The sequence below is a fragment of the Mya arenaria genome, chromosome 6 (genome assembly GCF_026914265.1).
Source record: "Mya arenaria isolate MELC-2E11 chromosome 6, ASM2691426v1".
NCBI classification, from domain to species: domain Eukaryota; kingdom Metazoa; phylum Mollusca; class Bivalvia; order Myida; family Myidae; genus Mya; species Mya arenaria.
Window position 1 is genome coordinate 58,158,388 of NC_069127.1, and position 24,309 is coordinate 58,182,696.

Sequence of the window (24,309 nt, forward strand, 5' to 3'; positions counted from 1 at the left end):
GTTATACTGAAGTGGGGGGAAACTCATCTATCAGGGACATTCATGTAAAAACGTTTCATCCCAACCCTCGCGCGCGGGGTTTCTGCTGAAACATGGTAAACCTTAAATCCACCAAAGACCTACACTTGGTTTGTAATGAACCCATCTTACACTCTAGGCCATGGAGAGACATATAATCCTCAAAAAAAAAAAGAACATCACACCCTAAACAACTGTATAGTGATAACTGTACCGCTCTATTTCTCAAGTTAAGCCGAAAATATAAAAATTGCCAAGAAGTTACGATTAATAGAAGTAATTTATACCAAAAAACATTGTGATTAATAAAAGTTATTTAGATCATTAAACATTGCAAAATTAACTACAGGTATTACCTTTTCAAAGCAACTCCGCACGCTAGGTTCAACATTGCTTCCACCAAATGCTGCCACTTCACCTAGTTGCCTTGGCAACTGCATACAGTCGTGAAGCAACAGCCCCATTTTTCGCTGGTCAGTAGATCCGTTCTTGTCAGCAATCAACCGGAACAGAACTAGAATTTTAATTATTCTTATTCATCAAAACCCACCATAAAAGACCTTAACCAATAATTGATAACTTTTTTATTTGTTTGTTCTTAGTTAAACTTGCACATTAGACATAGCGCCCATTTTCACATTGTCACCTAAGCAACAGCAACAATGAATGGGACACTCAATTGATCAATAAAGAAATAAAATAATTGCACATGAAACATAATATTGTACAATTAAATAGATGACATTGACAACATCTGATAATCAACCTCAAACAAGCAACCAGACGAAGCTCCAATTTGCGTTATCTAAACTGTATGACAACTTTTTCATCTAAACATTAAACGAATTGGCTATTAATTACATATATATGTAACAGTAGGCGCATCAACTTTCAAATTACGTCTATCTAGTAAATAATTTGAATGAATTTCAATCAATTATAATCTAAATTAAACTGTCACGTACATGAACAACTCCGTTTAGAAAAGAAAATGTAGAAACCTACACTTGTATTTGTCGTCGACATGTCCGTTACACATGAGTACGATGCCAACTTTGAATGATAACACCCTGATCTTCCCACTTCGAGTTCTAGAAAACAAAATTCACAAGATTCACATTATATCAAAACCGAACAGTTAACAAGTACCACTTATATTTAAGCTAGACAATTTGGCTGGTTGTTCACAACGTTGTAAACAGCATTTTCACTTACTTTCACTTAGGTTCAATATTTTATGATGTGTTGATATAAAAAGTTAAAAACATGAGCACGGCTTAAACAGCGTATCAATATTTGAAAGACGTTTTGCAGTTCATAACTGTGTCCATGAAGAGAGTTGTAAAGATTTTAAAATAAACAACCATGACGTTGAAACAGCGATATTATGAACAGTTGACGAAAGTTGAATCAGAAGGATATAATTCATTAGAACTTGAATATATATAAAAAGAAATTAAGAACAATCGGTGTCAACTTTTTTTTTCAGTTACTGTACATGTAGAATTAGAAAAATAAAATAAAAATACTTTTAAAGTCTTGTTAATTAATTAGTCTTGTTAATTAATTATTAATAGACCACATTTTTTCAAACATACAGCCATATTTAAGCAACAAATATATATAAAAAATATCTAATATCTAAATTTTTAGTTTGATTCATTAATTCATTGATAGCATTAATTTAATACCTAAAATTCTTATCAGCAAAAACAACAAACTTATAAAGATATACATAAATAACAAACTTAACAACAGACATTTGTATATTATTTAAACAAATGTAAAGAGTTACATTTATTACCCCCCTTTGGTGTTTAATGCATTGACTTCTTCTGACATGTATACAATGAAGTTATCAACACTGTTACAAGAAGAACAACTTACACGTCATAAACATTGAGGAGCCAGTTCAAAACGAGGTCGACACATAGCGGGACGTTGACGAGTTGCTCATGAGATCGTGCCGAAGCCTCGTACATTGCAGCTACACAGTTAATCACCTCAACAACGTCAAGAAGTTTATCATTACGTCCCTTCATTCCTTGTTTTTCAAACTCTTCTGTGGCAACTTGCAAGTCTACAAGGTCCACTGAAAAACAATAAAATAAATATGATTTTTCCCAATGACCAGTCCTGATATGCGGCATTTATATTTAATGGTGTTTTTTTAACAGAACTCAATAATGCTGTTACAGTTGTGAACTCAATCTTTTTACAAACAAAGTTTGAGAACCTCTTTAATCTCAAATATAATTTATTTTCTAGAAAAAAGCTAAGTTTGTTTATACAGATAGATAATCATTCTGCTTAAAAAACGTATTTCCTTACTTATGATTATTTTGTTAACTGAAATGCAAAAAGCAATATAATCTACCAAAATAATCAGTTAACTTTTTAAAAGTATCGTAGCTTATTTTCAATAACAACCATTTTGTTTAAAAGAAATTGATAATCCATATATACATACAGCAGAGTTTCTTCTGCACCAGTCTTAGTTTCATAGCCGTCCGGTAAGCTGCAAATCGAGCGTTGTTGAGGTCATTCAGTGCATCCATGAGGTTGGTCATTTCCGGGTGGTCCCAATGAGTTGTCTCCGAATTGTGACTGAAATTATTTTTTTGTAATATTTTGCATTTCAGGTTGGCCCTTCTCTGCCCAGTCCATAAGGACACCATCATTTCGCTACTATGTGTGTTCGCCATAGAGGTCGTGAGCTAAAGTCCAATACAGGTCATTTCTTGGTATAATTAATATATTCCAAAAGCAAGTCACTGCTTCATTTAAGAGAAATACTTAATACAATGAGTAAAACATTTTTTTTCTTTTCAAAGAAATTAGTTTGTAGCTCATACAAGAAAGAAAGATACTTAAAATACTAACTTCACATAGTAAGGCACTTTGTTTCCTGCAACCGACCGTTCCCAAGGTGACTCGACTGATGCTGAAAAAAAAAAGTGTTTGAATTCTAAAATTTATTTAACAATTGTCCACTATCACAGCTGATGTAATTAAGCATATCACCCTTGTCGGATACCCCCGATTCACAGGCTATGCTTCGTTGTGTACCATGGGCAATTTGGCTACGAAAATCTCGTAATCATGAATAATTAATTTTAGGCAGTTTCATTGGTTCTGCAGATGCTTTACAGTTGAAAAATATCCTGGCGATTGCCGGAGTTGAACCAGGTCCGTCTGCTCAGTACAATAATTTTTACCAGTAGTCAAGACCACAAGGCCACAGAGTCTACTAACAAATGTAAGGCTATTGAAATTTATTTTAGTGAACATGCAAATTCATTGGAAGAAGAGTTGTCTCTCCTGCCTCATGCATATTCATTAAAACAAGATTTTGTCAGTAAATTGTCCCACGGTATGTATGAAGTGTAACGAAAAAAAGAACAGTGGTTGCTGACAATGGCATATCACTAGCTACATTCCTGAATATATTCAAAGGATCTGAATTGGGTTGAAGAACAATAATATACCACTCCTGCGTAGGTATCTATATATCTTGGACAAATGGTTCAAAGTTATATTAAATACTCACCTTTCAAATTAACTCCAATTTTTACTGTTGACATTCCGCTACGTTCAGCACAAAACATCCTTGATAATTCCATAATGATATATTCCGTCTATTTTACTCAAAGGATTTTGTAACCATAATGTCCAAATAAAATATAAATGTCACTGACATAAGCTGCTTTTTTGGTTTTCACATCTTTTTGAAATAAACGCAATCAAAAGGTCAGCAACATTTGACTCAGATGCACTATTAATTTAAAAATATGGTTAAGATATCTTGTAAGACATTCCAGATTTCATGTAAGTCTTAAAGATATCTTATAAGACATTCACCATATCATGTAAATCTTTAAAGTTATCTTGTAAGACATTCACCATATCATGCATGTCTTTAAAGTTATCTTGTTAGACATTCACAATATTATGTAAGTCTTTAAAGATATCGTGTAAGACATTCACGATATCATGTAAGTCTTTAAAGATATCATGTAAGACATTCACGATATCATGTAAATCTTTAAAGATATCGTGTAAGACTTAAAGTCAGATTTAGTAATCATATTTAAAGCGGCTGTCTCACGTATGATAAAATAGTAAAAAAAGAAGAAAATTGTCGAAAACTGACATAAACTTGGCATCAATGTGTACAATGCATTGAAACTTACTAACTGAAGTACCACATAGTTTACAATTTATTTAAGTTTAGCAATTATTTCATATTTTTCCATTAAAAAAGATTACTGGGTATGTCTACCAGGTAGAATTCATTCCTTATGCGTGATTGGCTAGTTGGTGTTATCACGTGACATTACCGAGGTAGGTGTATAGCTTAATTATGTCACCCGATTAAAATAAGCCTTTGTAGCTCAGTGAGTAAGAGGCCAGACTTGACGCGGGCTCGAACCTGGTCTCCGACACATTTTTTTTTTTTACATTTTGGTACCTTTTTACAATTATGATATCAAAGCGTAACACATTCTATTAGATAATTGTCCTGAGATTCGTTACAGAAAAAAACTTTTTTAGGTGCCTCTTATCTGTAACACAGTCCCTTTAAGTTATCACTATTTATATACTGCATTATATAAATTTGAACAGAGGGTAACAGTTCAAATAAATATCTGATTTGCTGATTGTTGCTTTTATCATTTCTTTATACTGAAGGTAAGCATTCCCTCCCACTTGGCTGGAACTCCTCAATGCGTGAGGTATTTACACTGGTTCCTGAGAGGTCAAGCCAACGAGGTTCGACTGTATTAACCTTTTAAACAAATACATTTCTTTTTATCACTACAATATTCCATTAACTGCATTATCACAAACTATTAGATTCATATATTTTATAAATATATGTAAACTGCTTCAAAAGCTTTGCCTTTTAATTCTTCAGCTTTTCCTTACAATTGGAAGAGAATGTATAGAAAGAGCTAAGTAAGTCCGGCACACAATCACCTATAGTCACAACCAATATTTGTTACAGATATGATGTTCTGTCAAACACATGGCAATCTATGGAATGAAAACTTGTCGCTTGCTCTTGTATTATATCAATGGCATGTCACCTTTATATAAGAAAGATGATGCTTTATCCCCGATCAATTCACACAGCTGTTTTTTCACATTAAATGTTAAGAGTACACATAAGTCTGCAGTAATTCCTTCTTTCAATTCAGGTAGTTAATACAGTCTTATATGCTCACATCGATTAATGACAATACTATAACACAGTTAGCTTATATTGTCACAAATATAAAACTAAGAGCACAAAAATGGGTGCCAATGCCTGTCTTTTTTTCTCAGAAAAACAAGGGAGGTAAGTTGAAATACTTTAGCCAGAGTAATGGGTCTTTCTAAACATCAGAGCACCCTAACTGGGCGCAAATGCCTGCCTATTTTTCTCAGAAGAGTGAAAGAGGAAACATTTTTAAATACTTTAGCCAGAGTGCTGGGACTTTCTTAACTGGGTACCAATTCCTGTCTATTTTTCTCAAATAATCAAGGGACATAAATTAAAAATACTTATGCCAGGGTAATGGGACTTTCTTAACATAAAAGCACACAAACTGGGTTACAGGGTACAGATGATGCTCATTACATTTTAATCTAATTAATTATAATCTGATTTTTTTTTAAATTTAATCAAGGGAAACAACTCAACAAATTACTTTAGTCCCAGTGATTGGACTTGCCACATTGGTGAGTTTTATTTAACAATAGAAACGTTAATACCAAGATTCATGCAAATATGTTTTGTTTTTAGTTCAAATTTATGAAAACACAAAAAGTTTTTGAACAATGACCATGAAAACAACAACAACAGTTTCAACAACAATGATGACAACATTAACAGACAAGCCAAAAGTGTTTTACAGAAAAAGTTGGGAAATATAAGCAACTTTGAGCTTAAATGATTTCTTTACAGTAAGACAAGAATAATTCTATAATCAAGGCAACAGAACTTGATTATCCAAGAAAATTGTAGTTGAAAGTGTAAGCAGCTATCAGATGCTAATTATATAAAGGAGATCATATCACTATCACAAGACCACTGATTGGCAAAAAGGTGTTGTAATTACAAGAGGATTGGTATGTATTTGATTCTAGGTGTCACATTGGAAAACAATCTCATCTGAAATTGATCGATACCCCCCTACAACAACCAAGGACTATTTTACAAAGATTTCTTATAATACCAAGAGGATAGGATTTAATTCTAGATGACATATTTGAAACTTCAGTGAGATTGTAACTGAAGGTGAAGGATACCCCCATAATCAACCAAGGTTATTTAAACTATTATTTTTTTCAGATACATACTCACTGTATCAGATTTCACATTGACACATAATGTGTCAGCCAATAAGATTGTATTCTAAGGCAGGTAGATGACCAGAACTAATATCTTAATGATTCAGAAGGGCTCATTCACCATGCTCACTCCCCCATTCTTATTCATTTTACTTCATGTCATCTAACTTTGACATCATTTTTTACACAAGAGAAAATGAGTGTTTCACCTGAAAGCTTGTTAGGCATCGCATAGATTTTTTTAGCAAATCTTCAGACGACAACTTGATTTTAGAATTTTAAGAGTTTTTTTTTTTCATTTTTATAGGGAACAATGTTACATTTTTTTATCTCTCACCTGCTAAGAAATGCTGAGAGTTTGGACCGAATGTTCGTAAGGCATCGTGTAGATTCTTTAGTCGATCTTCTGCAGACAACTGGATTTCTTTCCATCTGAAAATGGTCATTTATATTTTATTATATATGCATTCTGGTTATTTTATAGTGAAATAAATTTGATATTTCACTGCATCACAATTTGATGTTTTAGTCTGTTTTGAATGTTCAGCCTGTTCTCACTTCCAAATCAAATGTCAGCACGCACAGGGCTTGGACACAATATCACCGACGCCCGAATTTTTTTTTTTTTATCAAAGCGATAGTAATGCTTTTAGCCATAAAACATCAATTTTCAAATGTAAATAAGAAAAACTGTGATCTGATCTTTTGTCAGCAGTCTTGTGTTACTGGATCCCAGACATTTGCACAACAGTTGGCTCATTCAAAAAACATAAAAAAGTTGTTAACATGGTCAATCTGTGAGAATGCAGCTTTAATAGCGCCAGCATCCTAGGAAGCTTTAGATTTTACATAGAAAATACCTGGTTATATTTGTCATAGTTAGTACATTACTAGAATCTATTACCAACCTTGTCTTATAATCTTCCAGTTTATGAATGATTACGTGAGAAAGTACAACATTAGCAGCCTCGAAATCGTTAACGTGATCGTTAACACTGTCCACCTGCCCTTGAATAGGAGCCACTGCTTGCTGGTACGTCTGAATGGAAAAACAAAACAAAATATTTATCACAGAATATGACAAACAACACCACAATAACTGCTCATGAAGAGAAAGTACATAATGTTTGCAGCATAGAAGTTATTGACATAACTGTTAACATTGTTCAACTACCCTTGAAAAGGTTGACTACTTGCTGGTATGTCTGAATGGAAAAACAAAACAACATTCATCATTGGATTCAACAAATACAACCAAAAACTGCCCTTAAAGAGACAATATATATTTCCAATGATCAGTAATACTGTCCACCTGCTCTTGAATGAGATTGACTGCTTGCTGGTATGTCTGAATGGAAAAACAAAACAACATTCATCACTGGATTCGACAAATACAACCAAAAACTGCCCTTAAAGAGACAATATACAAATCCAATGATCAGTAACACTGTCCACCTGCTCTTGAATGAGATTGACTGCTTGCTATTATCTCTGAAGGGAATAAAACAACATTCATTACTGAATTTGACAAATACCACCACAAGAACTACCCTTAAAGAGACAATAAATAGTGCCTATGATCAGTTACACAGTCCACCTGTCCTTGAATTGGAGGGACTGCTTGCTGATATATCTGAATGAATAAAATGTCTGTTATCACTGCATATGCAGGGTTCGAATTTAGACTTGCATACTCGCAAAATGCGAGCGACATTTACAAATTGCGAGTGACTTTTATTCACGCTCGCAAAATTCTGCGAGTGGCTTTTTCTAGACCACAAAATGTTAAAAGGAAAGTAGAATAAACATGAACTTAACTCCGCTACGTAGTCGAGTGTAAACAGCCCATAAGTGGCATGTTTACACTACCAGCATAAAGAAGACAGTACGGAGTCACGCTCTAGTAAGTTTTCAAAAATAGAACAAATACAGAAAAGGAGTTTTATCTCCAATCTTTCCGGGATGCTCCGAGGCGTGCATTATACATAGTGAATACGAATGACGTAATCACCTAGCTCAATCATTGGCTAAATTTAGCGCTTCTGCGCACTATATGTAAACCCCATCATCCTTTGAATATATTTTCGCCCAACTGTCAAAATGAATAGACTACGTTGATTGATATATTTCATGGTCCAAAGTATCCACGCTACATTTACTGTTGCTTTTTTTATTTCAAATTTATTTATTTTAATACTTACAGACTTAATGAAATCTGTAGCGTGCTAATGTCGAATGGGTATTAAATTACCCGATGCCGAGGGTAAATATACAAAGTGAACAGTGTCAAATTATTGAACAGCTTTGTTATCAAAAAGCTGCCAGCATCAGATGAGTCTTTCCGTACCCCCCAAATAGAATTAGCCATCAACAAGTTCTAGTAGTTGAGTCACTCAAGATTGATACTTTTTAATATTCATAATATGTCTTAGGTGTAAATTTCTACTTTAATTAGACAATATTATAAGGGAAAAAAGCAAATAATAAAATTGCAAGTTGAATTTTCATTTTGCGAGTTGCCTCAAAATGCACTCGCAAAATTTTGCGAGTGCTCCTCAAAGATATATTCGAACCCTGATATGATAACGTCCCATAGAACTGTTCATGAAGGCTGGGAGAACATTCTTGACACTTATTGTGTCTTCTTGCTGCTGAATACTTGGCACAACTGCTTGCCGGTATGTCTGAAAGAAAGAGCCCCTTAAAAACATTTCATGGCCAATTGGAACAAAATATTAACCAAGTTTGGTAAAGGACGATCACAGAAGAGGGACTTAGGCAATCTTGCTAATCATAAATCTCTTCAGAGAGTGCCGTTGACTTACCAATGAGCATATACCACAAAATGTCATAAGATCTAGAAATTTGAATGAATACAAGTATCCAATAAACCTAGCGTAGCCTTGCAATTCAACTTATGTTTGCAAAAAACAACAACAACAGAATAAAAGTATTGAAAAATTGATCGTATGATAATAAGTGGGGTTTAATGTTAACAGATACCAAGAGACATAAAATAGTAGAACAATTTGGTACCTTGGGGCATAATTAGTTTCAACTTTTTTTTATTTTACAACGACTGTGAAGAAAATTATATTAACTTATACTAAGTCACTCTCGTTGGCATGATATTGGGCGAGAGTGTGGTCTTGTGTTGTAAGGGATACCTAAGAACCCGAAGAAAACCCACTTGTCCGGCTTGGCAACCACCAAACAAACTCTAATGCGCCCAGGTCGGGAATCGAACCCATGTCGCCTTGGTAAAAAGCGAGTGTGCTAACCACTGTGCTAACTGGACAACCTTGGGCATAATTAAATTAAGTTGCCCCCAAATTATGCTCTTTCATAAGATAGCTTCTCTTAATATATGCTATATCTGATCTCACAACGGGTCCATTATTTAATTACTGCCAAATAATATAAACTAATAAGCTTGATACTCCTCTTATTGACAATGCTCATATCTATATAATAATTATAAATATCACGCCTCCACACAGGAATGATGCAATGCCATTGGTCCAGAACTGGTCATGCAGGACCTCATTATTTTCCATATTGGGCCAGTAAATAATATTGTACCCAAATGGCGTCCATTTTCCTATGAAAAAATCAAAAAAATCCCATAAGTTGATCAATGTAAACAGGTTGTCGACGTGATATATATCATGGGTTTAGTAGGTGACGCGATATGGGATAAAAAGTACACAGGAAACCATTCTTGGGTACGTGCTTCGCTCTCACTTGATATGGTTTCTTTTGCCCTCATATCGGGTCGCCCACTAACCCCGTAATATTAATTCCTAAGGTATCAAGAAGCAAAGACAGTCAATCAGACTGGCATCAAATTTTTTACCTTTGTTTTCTCAATTTCAAACGGCAGATTTTCAATAAGAATATCTGCAATGAGGGGCCAGGTATTTTTCTCCGCCTCGGCACGCGATAAGCTCTCTTGGAGGTCATCAAGCGCATCTTGGAAGTATGTCATTTTCTGAAATTTAATGTATGGGTAGGATTTTTAACTCCAACACATGGTAATCTGAAACACACATGTACAATATAGAATATATGTGATAATAATACTAGATATTTAACTACTTCATCATTCTACGATAATTATAAGTTATATAATATTGTTCTGTATAATACCGGGATATATTTGGACGAGTACACAGTTGGGAAAACCATATTGGAAGAACCGTTAGGTGAATCCAATATGATTTTCCCCTCTTTGTACTGGTCCAAATATATCCTGTATTGTACAGAACAATGTTAAATAACTTATTTATTTTATACCTTCTTCATTCCAAATATCTTAATTGTAAGGGGTTGATATCTGACTTTGACAGCATTTTGAGGTGTTTTTTTGTAAGAATTGATCATGTCGATTCTGATTTTCATTAGGAACATTTTCACATGTTTCGGTGTCTATCATAGGTTTAAAATGGTACCTGTGAACTGTACTTTACAGAATAACTACAGGTTTTATTTTAACGTGCGTGTTTTACTGATACGGAAATATATCATACAGTCATACTGCTTGTTGAAAATGAGAGCCTATAAATTGGAGGTATAAATTAGGTATAAAATAAGGCTATTTCTTAGCCTCAGTTTCGGATGTATATTTCTTATTTCCCTAACTCAGTATTCATTCACAGTTTAAAGTACATACAATTCAAACAAATATTTCACAAAATAATAAAAATCTGACACTTGGATAATTTCAATTACTATAAAGATCTGCACAGAAACCTGTTACTAGATGTTAAACTTATTCCATACCTCCGAAACTTCATCAAGGATTGCCTGCCATTGGTTGCAGGACTGGTTTAGCTCCACCCACTTCCTGTTGAGCAGACGAACTTGACGTCGGATCTTCTTCACGAGCTGACGAGCTTCACGCTCCGGTGATTTCTCCAAACTACTCGTCTCATCTGAAAAGTTCAACATGCCTTTAACTGCTCTCAAGGCAATAGATTTAAGTTTCACCACAAGTTATTATACAATAAAAGTGATCGTTTCAAAAAGACCTTTCAGGGGTGTGATTGACTTGGCAGCTGAAGGCCTAAAACCATTTCGGCAATGTTTTTTTGGTGGCATTTTAGGCCCCATTTTGGGGTTATAGGGGATGAAGCTTACTTCTACAGAAGCAAAAATGGCTTTTTAGAAGCCCTTTTAACTTCAATTTTAAAGCAAATTGGAGAGTCAATATCAACATCAAATGTTGGAGTACCCAGAGGAAACCCACTCGTCAGTCTTTGTTACCACAATCCAAACTCACATGCGCCCAGGCCGCGAATCAAAACCAGGTCGCCGAAGTGAGAAGAGAGAGCGCTAACCACTGCGCTAACCAGTAAATCTCTTTATTGTACAAAACATTGACCATTAGGAATTTTTTTTAAATATACCACAGCAAAAAGGTATGCACCCGTGTCATTAATTGTGTGACATCAACTATCCTGACTCAAGATTAACAAGTATAGAAATATCCGACAATTTCGGAAAAAATTGGCAAAACAAAATAAAATTTTACTAATTGTTAAAACAATACCTGTATCAGCGCTATCGCCGCTGTCCGTCGAGAGTCTTTTATCCTCTCCTTCCCCTTGAAGGTACTGACGTCCTGCAGTTAATGTCTGTTCCACGAGTGAACGCTTTACACTCAAATGGTCTCGTAATTTCTGTCAAGAAAAAATAAAATGTTGTTTGTATTGTAATGTTGTTGTTGTTTTTTAATATATATAATAGTTTGTCCTTGCTTTCTTATTGAAGGTTTCTTAAAAGTGGCTCAACTTTTTTAAACAAACTTTTACAAAAATTATTCTGTTTAATATTTCCAAGAAACTGAGATTTTGTATTGAAATGTTGATTATTTTTGCTCAATAAAATATGTTGAAACCAAGAAACGGAGATGATTTCAACTTAAAATCATCATTAATTATTCCAGATCATTTTAATAAAAATTAATAACACAGGATTAACACAAGTTCTCACTATTAATGAATAAATCCTAAAACTGATACCAGTTATTCCAATTGCAAATGTATCGAGACTTCAACATCAGAATATATGGTAGGACACTAAAGAGTGAATATTGATCTTAAACTGACAGAAGATCTGAGTCATGACTCTCCTAAATGCATGCATAGCAATCATTAAGCTTTTTGACTCGCGAAATCCCTTCGGGAATGATCTAATATTCAGTTACAATTTGTTTTGTACTGGGAAGCCATTCAACATTTAGCTTATAATCCGATCGTCCTGGTCCTTGAACTATTCTTTTTTATGGTTTAATATCAAATTTTTTCTAAGAGTAATTGTATTGAAGGCTGAAAGCTTAAAGGGACTAGACACCAGATGGTGCAAAACTCTGCAAATACAGTATTTCCTAAAACAAGAGGCCCAAAAGGGCCTATGCTCTACTGGCATGGCTTTTGTGGTCATATCAATCTACAGCATGTATGTATGGGTAAAAGGCAACAGACATATAGTTTATGCTTTGTGTTTGGGTTACCTGAAAACGTAGCACGTTCAACATCTGAGCCCAGAAAGTATTGTAAGCAGATTAGTTGCATGAACTATTTTAATATGTGTGAAGTAAAAGTCATCTGACAAAAAAAAAATGCTTTCAAAACTGTACTCATAGTAAAAATTTCTGCAGTTTTAAAAGTTAAAAAAAGTTGGTCAAAAGGTCAAAGTCAAGGGCATCCAAGGACAACATTGATCAATTTGAACAAACATTCACAATCAATTGTGCTGAAATGGATGTGCACAACACACAAAAAGATTTTCAAACCTTTCCAGATTTATGATTACCAAACCTGTGAACCCTGGGTGTGGCCAGTAATGAAACCAGGTGCATAACTTAAACATTCACAACCAATTTTGTTAAGATGAATGCACAAACTACAGAACTTAAAGCTAAAAAATGGCATTTGGGCTTTCAACAAGAACAAGGCAGAGTAATTCACAAAATCAACTGAAGAAGCAAAAAGCAAATTGTCTCTCAAAATCCTAGACTTGCAAATTGTCTCCCTTAACCCATTTCATTCGGGATACACCTTTTGGTGTAGTTACCCTTTACATGCGGGATACACCAAAAGGTGTAGTTTTTGACGTACTGAACTTTCACTTTATTTACTTTCGTTTTGGCTGTATTGTTTCCGGTTTATACGTTTTCCGGAATGACCGGATGTTATGCGCAGATAGATGCGCAGAAAATTTTAATGAAGAAATAATTTTAAAACTCAAAAATCGAGTTAAATTTAAGCTTTTTATTGCGATTTTGATGCAAATTTTTGTTGAAATGGATAGGACTTTCGACCACAGTGACGATAGTGATATTGGGATGGTTATAATGACGAAGTTTATGTGAATTTGTTTGATACAAACAGAAGACATATTAAAACATCGATAGAAATCACAAACTATGACATTTGCATTATTTGGTGGAGTTTTTATGACGATCTTGAGGAGTTCTAGAATGATTGAATGACAAAGAGGATCACCCCAAGGTTTCCAAGTGGGAATACAAAGAATGGTGGTCCTAAAGAACAATATGACCCAAGAAAGCCAGGATATTGCACTACTGTCATTTATCAATAAAACTGTTATGGGGGCAAGACTTCTGGACCTTACTGGTTGAGGATTCAAACTGCTATGCCAACCAACATCGCGATGAACATCCACCCGCCTGATTTGCTCCGAAGTGGACATGGGATGATATAAACTGTTATAACTTTTTATAGATTTAAAATAAATGCATAATTCTTTCTGCATTTTAAAGACAGATTAATTTAGAAACTTTCATACATTGGATTATGTGACATTTGAAAAAAATTATGTGTGATTTTTTTGCTTTCAATTGGTACATATTTATTTTTTGGTGTTTTTTTTTTCATCATCACCTGGTTAACTTGCAAAATATAATTTATTTAAAATCATTTGCTAATAAAACTTAAATAAACATGTGCATATTTTTATTTCCTTTCCAAATATGTAATCTTTATTGGGTCTTGTACCAATAATAAAGAAGTTATTAGTGTTTATACAACACAATGGTCATAAAAGGGCAGCTGGCTTATCAGTCATTGGAAAATGCCCAGATATTCAAGGTATCATATCTAACTGGGTCTCAGAATGAAATGGGTTAACTCTAGACTTGAATTTACATGTACATGTAAACTTGGCTAAAAATAGAATTTGCTCATGCAGACCTGGCTAAAAATAGAAAGCATTTCTTTAAAACTTTCATGGCCCATAATCTAGGCATTCATGGGCGGATCTGGCTGGTTTTCGAAAGGAACCGAGCTCTAATGGATATCTAGATACTGTACAAGTTTCATTGAGATACAATCAAAACTAAAGACTGTATCGTGTTCACAACCAATTGTTTACACAATAGCATTTTTTTATACTATCAAGGGCCCTAATCTAGGCATGCATGGGTGGATCTGGCTGGTTTTCGAAAGACTCTAATGGATATCTAGATACTGTACAAGTTTCAACTGAAGACTGTATCGTGTTCACAAGCAATTGTTTACAGACGCACGAACGCACGACCGCACATACTACGTACACATTACCATCGCATAAGCTCTTCTGGCCTTTGGCCAGTAGAGCTAAAAACAAGCCTAGAACTGCCTATGCGAGCTAGCAGGAGGCCGATAATACATCATTTTACATTATCAAAATAATAAACGCAACAATGACATGTTGCTGTCTCGTCTGTGTTTCCCCATTTAAAAATAGCACATAATGGTTTCCCAGTTTAAAACATATCTATTTATGAGTACAGATAAATATACGAATGCTATTTTTAAACCGTAAGAGGCAGACACTTAAACCAATGAACCTGGGGTGTTATTGAATATAATTCACATCCTTATCCTTAGTCATGCCTCAGTGAGTCCATTCATTTTAATGGCCATTGAATTTAACAGACCAATCAAAAACACCCAAATTCTAAATTTAAATTAAAGGCAAATCTATTTTGTTTATTCAATAATGGCCCCTGCACTCTCAGGCCTTAACAAAACAAAATGTTTAGGGTAACATCCCCTAAATTACTAGGCAGGGATTTTTTTGATTTTTTTTTTAAATAAACTTAATAAACTCTTACAACATGTGTTCTCACTTTAAACAATATTTTTGAGATATGGTCAAACTGGTTGAAGTTTTAAAACAGCGACCCGACAACGACAATAAAGCTACGACAATACCTCTACGTTTTTTTCTTAAAACAGACAATCCTAATATCAAAGGGAGAAAATCAAGTCATACCTGATTAACATCCAACTGCTTCAAAAGTGAAGAGTTATCTCCCCCAACAGGTCTCTGAGCTTTAAGCTCATGCTGAGCTTTAAGTATCCACGCTAGGAGGTCCTCGATAGTGTGTAGAAGACGCAGCCATTGCTCAGTGTTTGTCTCCAGGCGACCTCTGTAATGAAAGAAAATTTTCACTTTTTTTTTGTATTCTTTAAGTGACCAAAAAGTATAAAATTAGATAAACATTTGACTCTATGTATGGAATTTGAGGACTGGTGCATGGTGATGTTACTCCATACAAACTTATGACAATATATTGAGTAAGGTCCATATGCAGTGTGCCCTCAAAACGCCATTTTAAAGGGAATAGATACCAGATGGTCTTACAATTGGCAAATACAGCACTTCCTCAAAACAAGCCTAGAATTGTCAATGCAAGCTAGTAGGAGGTTGATAATACATCATTTTACATGATTTAAAGAATAAACACAACAATTGTGGTATCTGAGTTTCCCCGTTTAAAAATAGCGCATAATGGCTTCCCAGTTTAAATCATATCTGTTTATGAGAACAGTTTAATATACCAACGCTATTTTTAAGCTTACTGGATTTACGTGGAAGACAACCACAGTAAATTTTGAAGTCGAAAAATGAGCAAAACTGCGAAAGATGCATGGGTCGTGAGCAATGTCATACATCAGTAAGTAAGATTCATGCAATCATCACAAAAATGTCAATTTTATGTAAGTTTTTGACAATTTTCTATTTTTCTTGGAATTCTATCATCTGGTGTCTAGTCCCTATAAAAACTTGAAAAATGAGCCCATCGATCCCCTTCCATTTATTAACCATATAACTTTCTAAATCATTTATTTATAAGGTACCAACAGACTGTGACATACATTTATATGCATAATACAATATAACGATTCCAAAAATTGCAAAATGCCATTCCTCGTTATGTTTTAACCATTTATCTTTCTAAACCATTCATTTAAAAGGTTCCAACAGACTGTGACATGCATTTATATGCAGAATAAAAAACAACAATGAGCACTCAGTTTCTTTTACTTAAATATTGCAAAACCCAAATAAAAATAAAATTCATTTTCGTAGTTTTATTTTTATTTTTTCCGACGAACGTTGCTCCAATTTTAAGAAGAAAATAAAATTAGTGTTCTATAACCCATATCTCAGAACAAACTGGTGTACCAATTGTTATTCATTATCGGTCTTTTTACTGCACAAACCACGTAAACCAGTCGGAAATACGCGGGAAACAGAACAGGTACCCCGTTACCATAACAACGTTCTGTCAAAAGTGAAAGTAGTTAATGTCATACCCCTTATTTCTCGCAATTTCTGCAGCTATATAGAAATGTTTTACTACAAAGACGTTCCTATGTTTATTTTTCTTTATTTAAATCAAACCGTGGAGAACTTAAAGCGTGTTTATTGTGATTTTTTGGTAGATTCAGTATGTTGTTCGCGATTCGTGGAATGATTGCGCAACTTCTTGTCAAAATAAGGATAAAGAAATTCGTGGGTTGTATTGTCAATTAAAAGTCGTTGGCGCACTTCGTATATTAGCAAGGATAAATTGGATTACAGCGCAAAAATGTAAAGCTTCTGACAAACACAAACTGCAAAATGATACCGTGTTCATCATAGTCAAAATGGATATTTTTTTCTGAATTTGACTCTGAGGAGCATTGAACACACTGCTTCACGATCACATATTTGAAGAGAAAAACACAAGGTATCATGATACGTTCGTAGTTGTTAATTAGTTTAATAATGATTTAGAATTTAAATCGTTATAGAATACTGAAAATGTTGTAATATTAACATAGTGTGTGTTTCCGATAAGACAGAAAAATCTGAACAGAAGATATTTGGCAGTCAGTACAAGAAGTCAAACTGATCGTTTCCTAATTGCAAACGGGCATAGCTGGAATTAGAAGGATATTGTTCAGGACTGATTCTAAATTCAGTTCTTAGACCTGGTTTTTTGAAACATATTGTCAAATTTATCTTAATGCTCCCTAATTTCCTATGGTAAAGTACATAAATGTAGATATTGACTGTCTGTGTATCCATAAGCCCTGTCAATGTTTGAAGTGAAGTGGAATTTCTATCAGGGCTTAGACTTTATTTGGTAATATTTTCTATATAAAAACTACATCACGGTAAATTGTCACGGTGCTATTTCGTTAAAGACAGAAAAACACATTTGACCTCCTTATATGCACCAGTCATTTGTAACCACGGCCCCCCAGATCCGGGATTGCCAGGGAAATGGGCCGTGTTTTTACCTTTCAGGTGGCCCCGCAGTGCCGGGTGAATGCGGTGGTTTTGTCTTCACTTTAAATAAAGCGGGGAATGGGCCTTACCTAGGGACACTGGGGTGCGGGGGCATTTGGCGGAGATTTTACCATCTGTTTGTCCATGCAGGGCGTGGATTTTAGCCGGGGTTAGATGGACCAAAAGTCAAAGTCGCCGCTATACCCCGGACCTGGGGGGGGTGGGGGTGGGTGGGGGGGGGTGGGGGGGGTGGAGGCACGTGGTTACAATTGACTAGTGCATTACCGTGTCTGAAACTTTGTTCAATGAAAGGATATGCTTATATTGTGGGCAAAAGGTTAGAAATGGCCATTTTAACTTCTTTATTACACTGACATGTTTCATAAAATCTATGGGTTGATAATATATGCACCACATATGCATAGATATATTCGAACAAATATGTACAATTAATTTCAATAAGCGCTTGAACTCAGAGTTGAGGTCAATATTTTCGGTCTTTAAAAGGATCTTTAAATTATGCTTTTGAAACTTTATGGGGATCTATCCCCCTTTGTTCGGCCTATGAAATAGCTGACACAAGTAAGGTGTGTTTTGTCTTCATGATATAAGAAGATTTAAAAAATATAAAAAATCGGAGAAAAATCCGTTTTATTTTTTTTTATTTCTCCTTCGGGACATTTTATGCATATTATATATATTTTTTATTTCCTCCTCCTTACCCAACTTTTTAAAAATATCCCGTAAATCTAAAGATAAAAAAACTCTGGCCTTATCTGTTTTTCTCATTAGGCCAAGGGGCATAACTCTGCAATAATTTAAGCCATAATGAGTCATCAACCTTGCTTAAAAACTATGTCTTTGATGAATGCTTTTGCATTACTCTGCCAATGACAGCGCCAATGCTATGATAAGACTTTCTTTCTTCAAAATACAACAGACAATTAAGAAAAATGGATTTGAAAATTTCATGCCAACATTTTAGGCAAACCTATTATATACTTATTATAAAATGAAACAAAATGTTCATCGGCCACCCACCTTATCTGCATGGACTTGGTCATGAGTGCGAGCCATCGTTGGTTCATTTCCTCCAATCGTCTTTGCAGCTGCTGTAGATCAGCCCCACCCATTCTGGTGCTTAACTGTTGCCCCGCCCCTGTCAGTGAGTCAAACCCGCCTTGATGGCTGTCGACCTCAGCCTGGAGGTCCTGGAATAGAAATGGGAGGATAATATTAAGGATAGTGGAAGGGGTCATATCTAAAATTGAATCAGCCCAATTCAGCTAATTAACTGTTACCCGCCCCTGTCAACCTCAGCTCGGTCCTAGAATAAAAACCGTGAGGAGTTAAAATGAAAAATGGGATTAGATGAGAAAATAGGAGTTAAAATCAGAAGTGATGAGAAAGTGGGAGAATTAAATTGATAAATTCTCAACTTTTGCCTCACTCTGCTTGCATGGTGACTGTGAGTTTTAAGCACAGAGGTCCTGAAATAAAAATGTGGGAGGAGATATATTTTAAGGTGAACATTTCCATTTATCTTATTAATGAACTATATTATATCCACTCAAGTGTCAATGAAATCCTGTAACAGAAAGTGGGAGGAGTGTGGTAGTTTGTTTGTTAGTTAAGTATAATTTTGTAATTATATAATAGTAAAATTATTCCATGAAACACCTTGCATCGTAATATTGGTCATTTTTACATTTAGTACTTTGAAATACATCACTGATCATACACATTTTTTATGCTTAATATTTAAATTAAAAAATATCGTGAAATTATTTTTCAATCGACATTACGTTAACATTTCGAACAAAAGTAAAACTAATTAGAAATATTTAAGAGATTTGATACAACACATCGAGATGTCATAGTTTTTCAAATCTCCTCACACAAAAAAACAATCTGTTGACATAAGACGTTTAAACGTTGGGTTAAAAGTTTAAGAGTTGAAACATAAAACCTAAAACAACATAACATTGTTTTCTCTAAACACAATTATCTTTTGTAAAGAAAACAGAAAAGAAGATTCACTGAAATATAACTCCTGATCATTTTTTTGGACCAAAAATTAGTTTTCGTGGTATTTTATCTGAAAACACTTATTTAATCATTATTTTACTCTATGATATTGAAATTGCAGAAAAAAATACAATTTACTCTATGATATTGAAATTGCCGAAAAAAATACAATTAAAGTTAAAAAAAGTATTATGATTTTAGTTAGGTGCCAACCATATGCCAGTCAAGTGAAGAAAAAAGACACCTTAACCACTTAAGCACACCAGGACTTATACAAAAGTGATGCATATTTTGACTTTTTAACAATACATTTATAACATCATGTAATAATGTAAATAACCCAACAACAAATTGCTTGTAGCCATTATTAAAGCTAATGAAAATTGTAGTCTTCAGACAAGATATCAACATTTGGTGAAGAGTTCCATGTTTTGGTTTAACCCTCATAGTGATTTGCCACACTTTTATTCGTCATACAAAAAAGAAGCATTTTACAAAAACATGAGTGAGTCCTTTCAGAGTTATGAGTAAAAATTTACTTTTTTTTTTAATTTTTATATTAACAAATGATAATGATAGAATGATGATTATGTTTTATTTAACTGTCACTATTCATTTCTTAGAGATTATGACAGTCTGCGCCCGCCCATTGACTGCATTATGACTTGACCTTGCAATGAGGCCATCATAACTAAGTGGTTTATAAATGCTTTTAGTGACATGAGATGCAGGTGACTACATATCCCAGTTACATCTACAAATTTAAATAACATGAGCAAGAAAACAGAGTGAAATACAAGGAGATCCAGGTGTCATATGCTAGTTCCTTTTGAAGAGACCTCTTCTTTCTTTAATAAGCCAGATGTAAAGACACAAATATATGTGAGACAACTTAAATCCCTCCAGTTTAAACCCAAGTACTGTAATGAACATGTATTACAAAAGACTTTACTATAAACTATAAAGACAGTCTGAACATCAAATGAAAAACATTACAAATTATTTCATATCCTTTGTATTTGTTTATTTTATTGCATTAAAGCAAATCTATATTCCATCAATGTATTATATTGCTTTGAAGTCACCAGAATAGGGATTAATTAATGGTTTAATTGTCCATTAACTTGGTAACATAAGAACCATTTAATAAAGGGAAGTAATTGTCAAGTACTTTTCAATGACAACAGCGAAATGGAAGTATTACAGAATAATTATACCCCAAGTATTCTCAATCATATAATCTTACAGTAAATCTGCACTTCAGACAGCTTTAGTGCTGATGTTTGTGTAAGAGGTGACATAATGAGAACCTGCAGACCAATTAACATTTGTTCAAGGGAGGTAATAAATACTTTTTTAACTTTGTCAAAGGGAGGTAATAAATAAGTAAAAGAGTAACTCCAGGATTGAATCTTTCATTTTTTTCTTAACATTGAATGAAGCAGATGTGAATTTTAAATATATTCTTTCTTAGTTTTCAATTTTTGCTCTTAACATCTTGACAATATACTGTAAAAGCGTAGTATGCACACAATGTATCCAAGTGCATTTCACTATTCATAATACATAAATGTTATCATTATATTTTATTCAGTAGAAATCAAACTTAAAGATTTGGTCAGTAGAAAAAAATATTGTTCAATTTGTATATATTAATGGAGAATTAAAATTAAGGCTTAAATTTATTCAATTTGTTTATATTAATGGAGAATGAAAATTAAGGCTTAAATGAATTTATAGCCACTGATGTAACATTACCCAGACATTCTAAAGCACTTCCCCACATTGCATGACCTATAGAAACCAAGTAGTTTTAACATCAAACAACAATTAACCTCACTGCAAATGGAAACTGCACCAACAAAAACTATGAAACATCTGACATTTATTTATGAGTCAAATCCTGATTTTATTATCTTGGCTACAACCACGTGGCCATTAGGGTTAATGAGCTGGGATGAATTATGGCCGCCTAATAATGGCCAGTTCATTGCAAGAGCCAAAAAAATTGGTTCCAATCACTACCATATTTAATGTAATTATTGCTGCAAAATGTCAAAAATATTGAGCCCCTAGGGTATCCACCTTTTAGATTAATTGTGATTTTTCTCAACATGTTTAATACAACCATCAGGTAAATGGAGTCTTTTTTAAGAAAATCTGATACAATTTTTTTTTTTAAAGTGACTCTCTTATTTAAAATCAATACATACACATTAATATCAAACATACATTTTGAGTGATAAACCTCCGACTTAACTTACTAAATCCTGCATTTTTGGAAAATATAAATTACTGATAACAAGATTGTAACCCTGTATTGAACTTCTGAATTCGCAATAATATTAAATGACTGGTGAGTGCTTAAAGGTTAGCAGTGACAGACTATTGCCTCATAGAGAAGTGTTTTCTGCACCTTTCTTTCTATTACTCATCACAGTATCGTTCATAAGAAACATTGTTTTCCATATTTATTCTTTCTTAAATTAAAAGATTTGCATTTATTGTGGTGTTACTGATTTAGGAATAGGAGTGCATCTTTAAATATAAAAAATAACTATTTAATAACAAGAATTATTAAATTTATCAAATTTGACACTTATTTCTTCCTGGTGTGTAAGACAACTTTGCAACCACATCAAACGTAGGGGTTATTTGAACCCGTGGGAATTTGAATATGGTCGAAGAAATGTAATTGTACTATAATGTAATCATAAGATTGAATATAATATTCACACGCCCCCGTAAAAAGCCGAAGTCATACTACAATAATAAATTATGTTTAAAGCTTATAAATGTTAAAAGCTTCGTATAAAAGAAACAAGTGACAGTACTACATTTCGAAAATAATATAACCATTATATTTACTATCCCTTTTTCGAACTAAATAAAGCCGTCAATCTTATGTTAAATAGCCAGAAATCTTAACATTTCTTTATAAAAACATAGTAAACACCAAATTCATATTAAACAAAAAATTATCTTTCTCTTAAAAGAACTACAAAATAAATAATTTATAAGCAACATCACAAGTGATTGCAATGATCATCAACCGGTTATATTTAATATATATATCTTTATTTATTTATTTTATTTTATACCTGCTCAAACTTCCTCAGTATAGTTTTCAAATTCATCGTAATGTGTATTAGAGACGGGGAGAGTTCTACACGATCATGTCGGGCGTGAATATCCCGCGATGTGTTTCGTGCAACCGAGGTTAGCACCGCTGCAAGTTCCCCCCACTCCACCTTTTAACTTGGACTCGGAAAACGCACAAAGATAACACATCCAGATGTTTTCCCAGCTTCGTAAGGTCACAAATATTTTGAAACTTTTATAATTCCTAAGCAAAGTCTTAATAACTACCACAATCTCACTGTCCTAACAAACTCCATGGTTTCAATTCAGAAGAACATGCAACGATCTTAAAAACAGTTGTTATATTTGTAAAACTACAATTCTGAGGGAGTAATCCATGTACAACATTCATGTACAATCCAGTAATAATAATAACATGCTTTTCATTGAATTCCCTACGAAATGTTTTTGTGCAATACACACTCAGTACTTATGTTAATATTTCTCAAAATTGCACACTCATTCTTAAACTTTTTATTATAATAATCCCCAACTGCATATATTAAATACTTCATTCATTGAAGATTCTGCAGGCAAATTCATGGTTTAAAGTACTGGAAGACTTAAGTTCCAACCATCAAAATTGCCTGTTCATCTTATCTCCAAAATTGACAAAATCCTGGATTTTCTACATCTTCAGAAGAATTTTAATCCATTTTCACCAGACAATAAAAGTTTTAAGTACTGGACCATCAGAATGTAAAGATGCCTGTTCTGTTCAGTGAAGGTGAATGTCCAATAGATAGGCCAACAAAATAAACAATTTGTTTCTTGTCCAAACTTTGAATTTTGTTGAACCAATTGGGACATCAAATCACTTAAGCATTTGGAAGTGTGGCCACAATGAGTCTATTAGTTTGTTTAGCCTAATACCTGACTTTAAACTCAAAAAAATACCCGCAACCCGAAATAGACCGGACAGTACTAACCCGGACAGTACTAACCCGGACAGTACTAAGCTTCATTTAAACTTATTTTAACATTTCATTTTTTGGAATGCCCAAGGTTTTTATACATTTGAGTCAATAAAATTTAAGGGGTGTCACAAAAAAGAGGGCTGGAAGGGATGAAAATCTAGCAAATAATTTATAGTTGCTTAAAGGGAAGGCAGATTAATCTTTTATTAGGAAGGATGTTCATTCCTTTGAAATCAAATTATTTTATACATTAATAACTTTTTTTACATATTTATAAAGACCCAGAAAATCTAATGCA

At 33.8% G+C, this 24,309-nt stretch overlaps 1 protein-coding gene across 1 annotated transcript in view; it reads right to left on the reverse strand.

Moving 5' to 3' along the window:
- The window catches only part of LOC128238547 (dystrophin-like), a 177,955-nt gene that overhangs the window by 17,488 nt on the left and 136,158 nt on the right, over positions 1-24,309 (reverse strand). Inside the window, exons 51-62 of the mRNA XM_052954580.1 lie at positions 18,967-19,136; positions 15,637-15,793; positions 11,906-12,035; positions 11,137-11,288; positions 10,211-10,345; positions 7,263-7,393; positions 6,692-6,786; positions 2,902-2,962; positions 2,489-2,625; positions 1,906-2,110; positions 1,024-1,109; positions 375-532 (exon numbers count right to left, since the gene is read on the reverse strand). Coding sequence (XP_052810540.1) covers positions 375-532; positions 1,024-1,109; positions 1,906-2,110; positions 2,489-2,625; positions 2,902-2,962; positions 6,692-6,786; positions 7,263-7,393; positions 10,211-10,345; positions 11,137-11,288; positions 11,906-12,035; positions 15,637-15,793; positions 18,967-19,136 — 1,617 coding nt within the window. The remainder of the gene's footprint in view (positions 1-374; positions 533-1,023; positions 1,110-1,905; positions 2,111-2,488; positions 2,626-2,901; positions 2,963-6,691; positions 6,787-7,262; positions 7,394-10,210; positions 10,346-11,136; positions 11,289-11,905; positions 12,036-15,636; positions 15,794-18,966; positions 19,137-24,309) is intronic.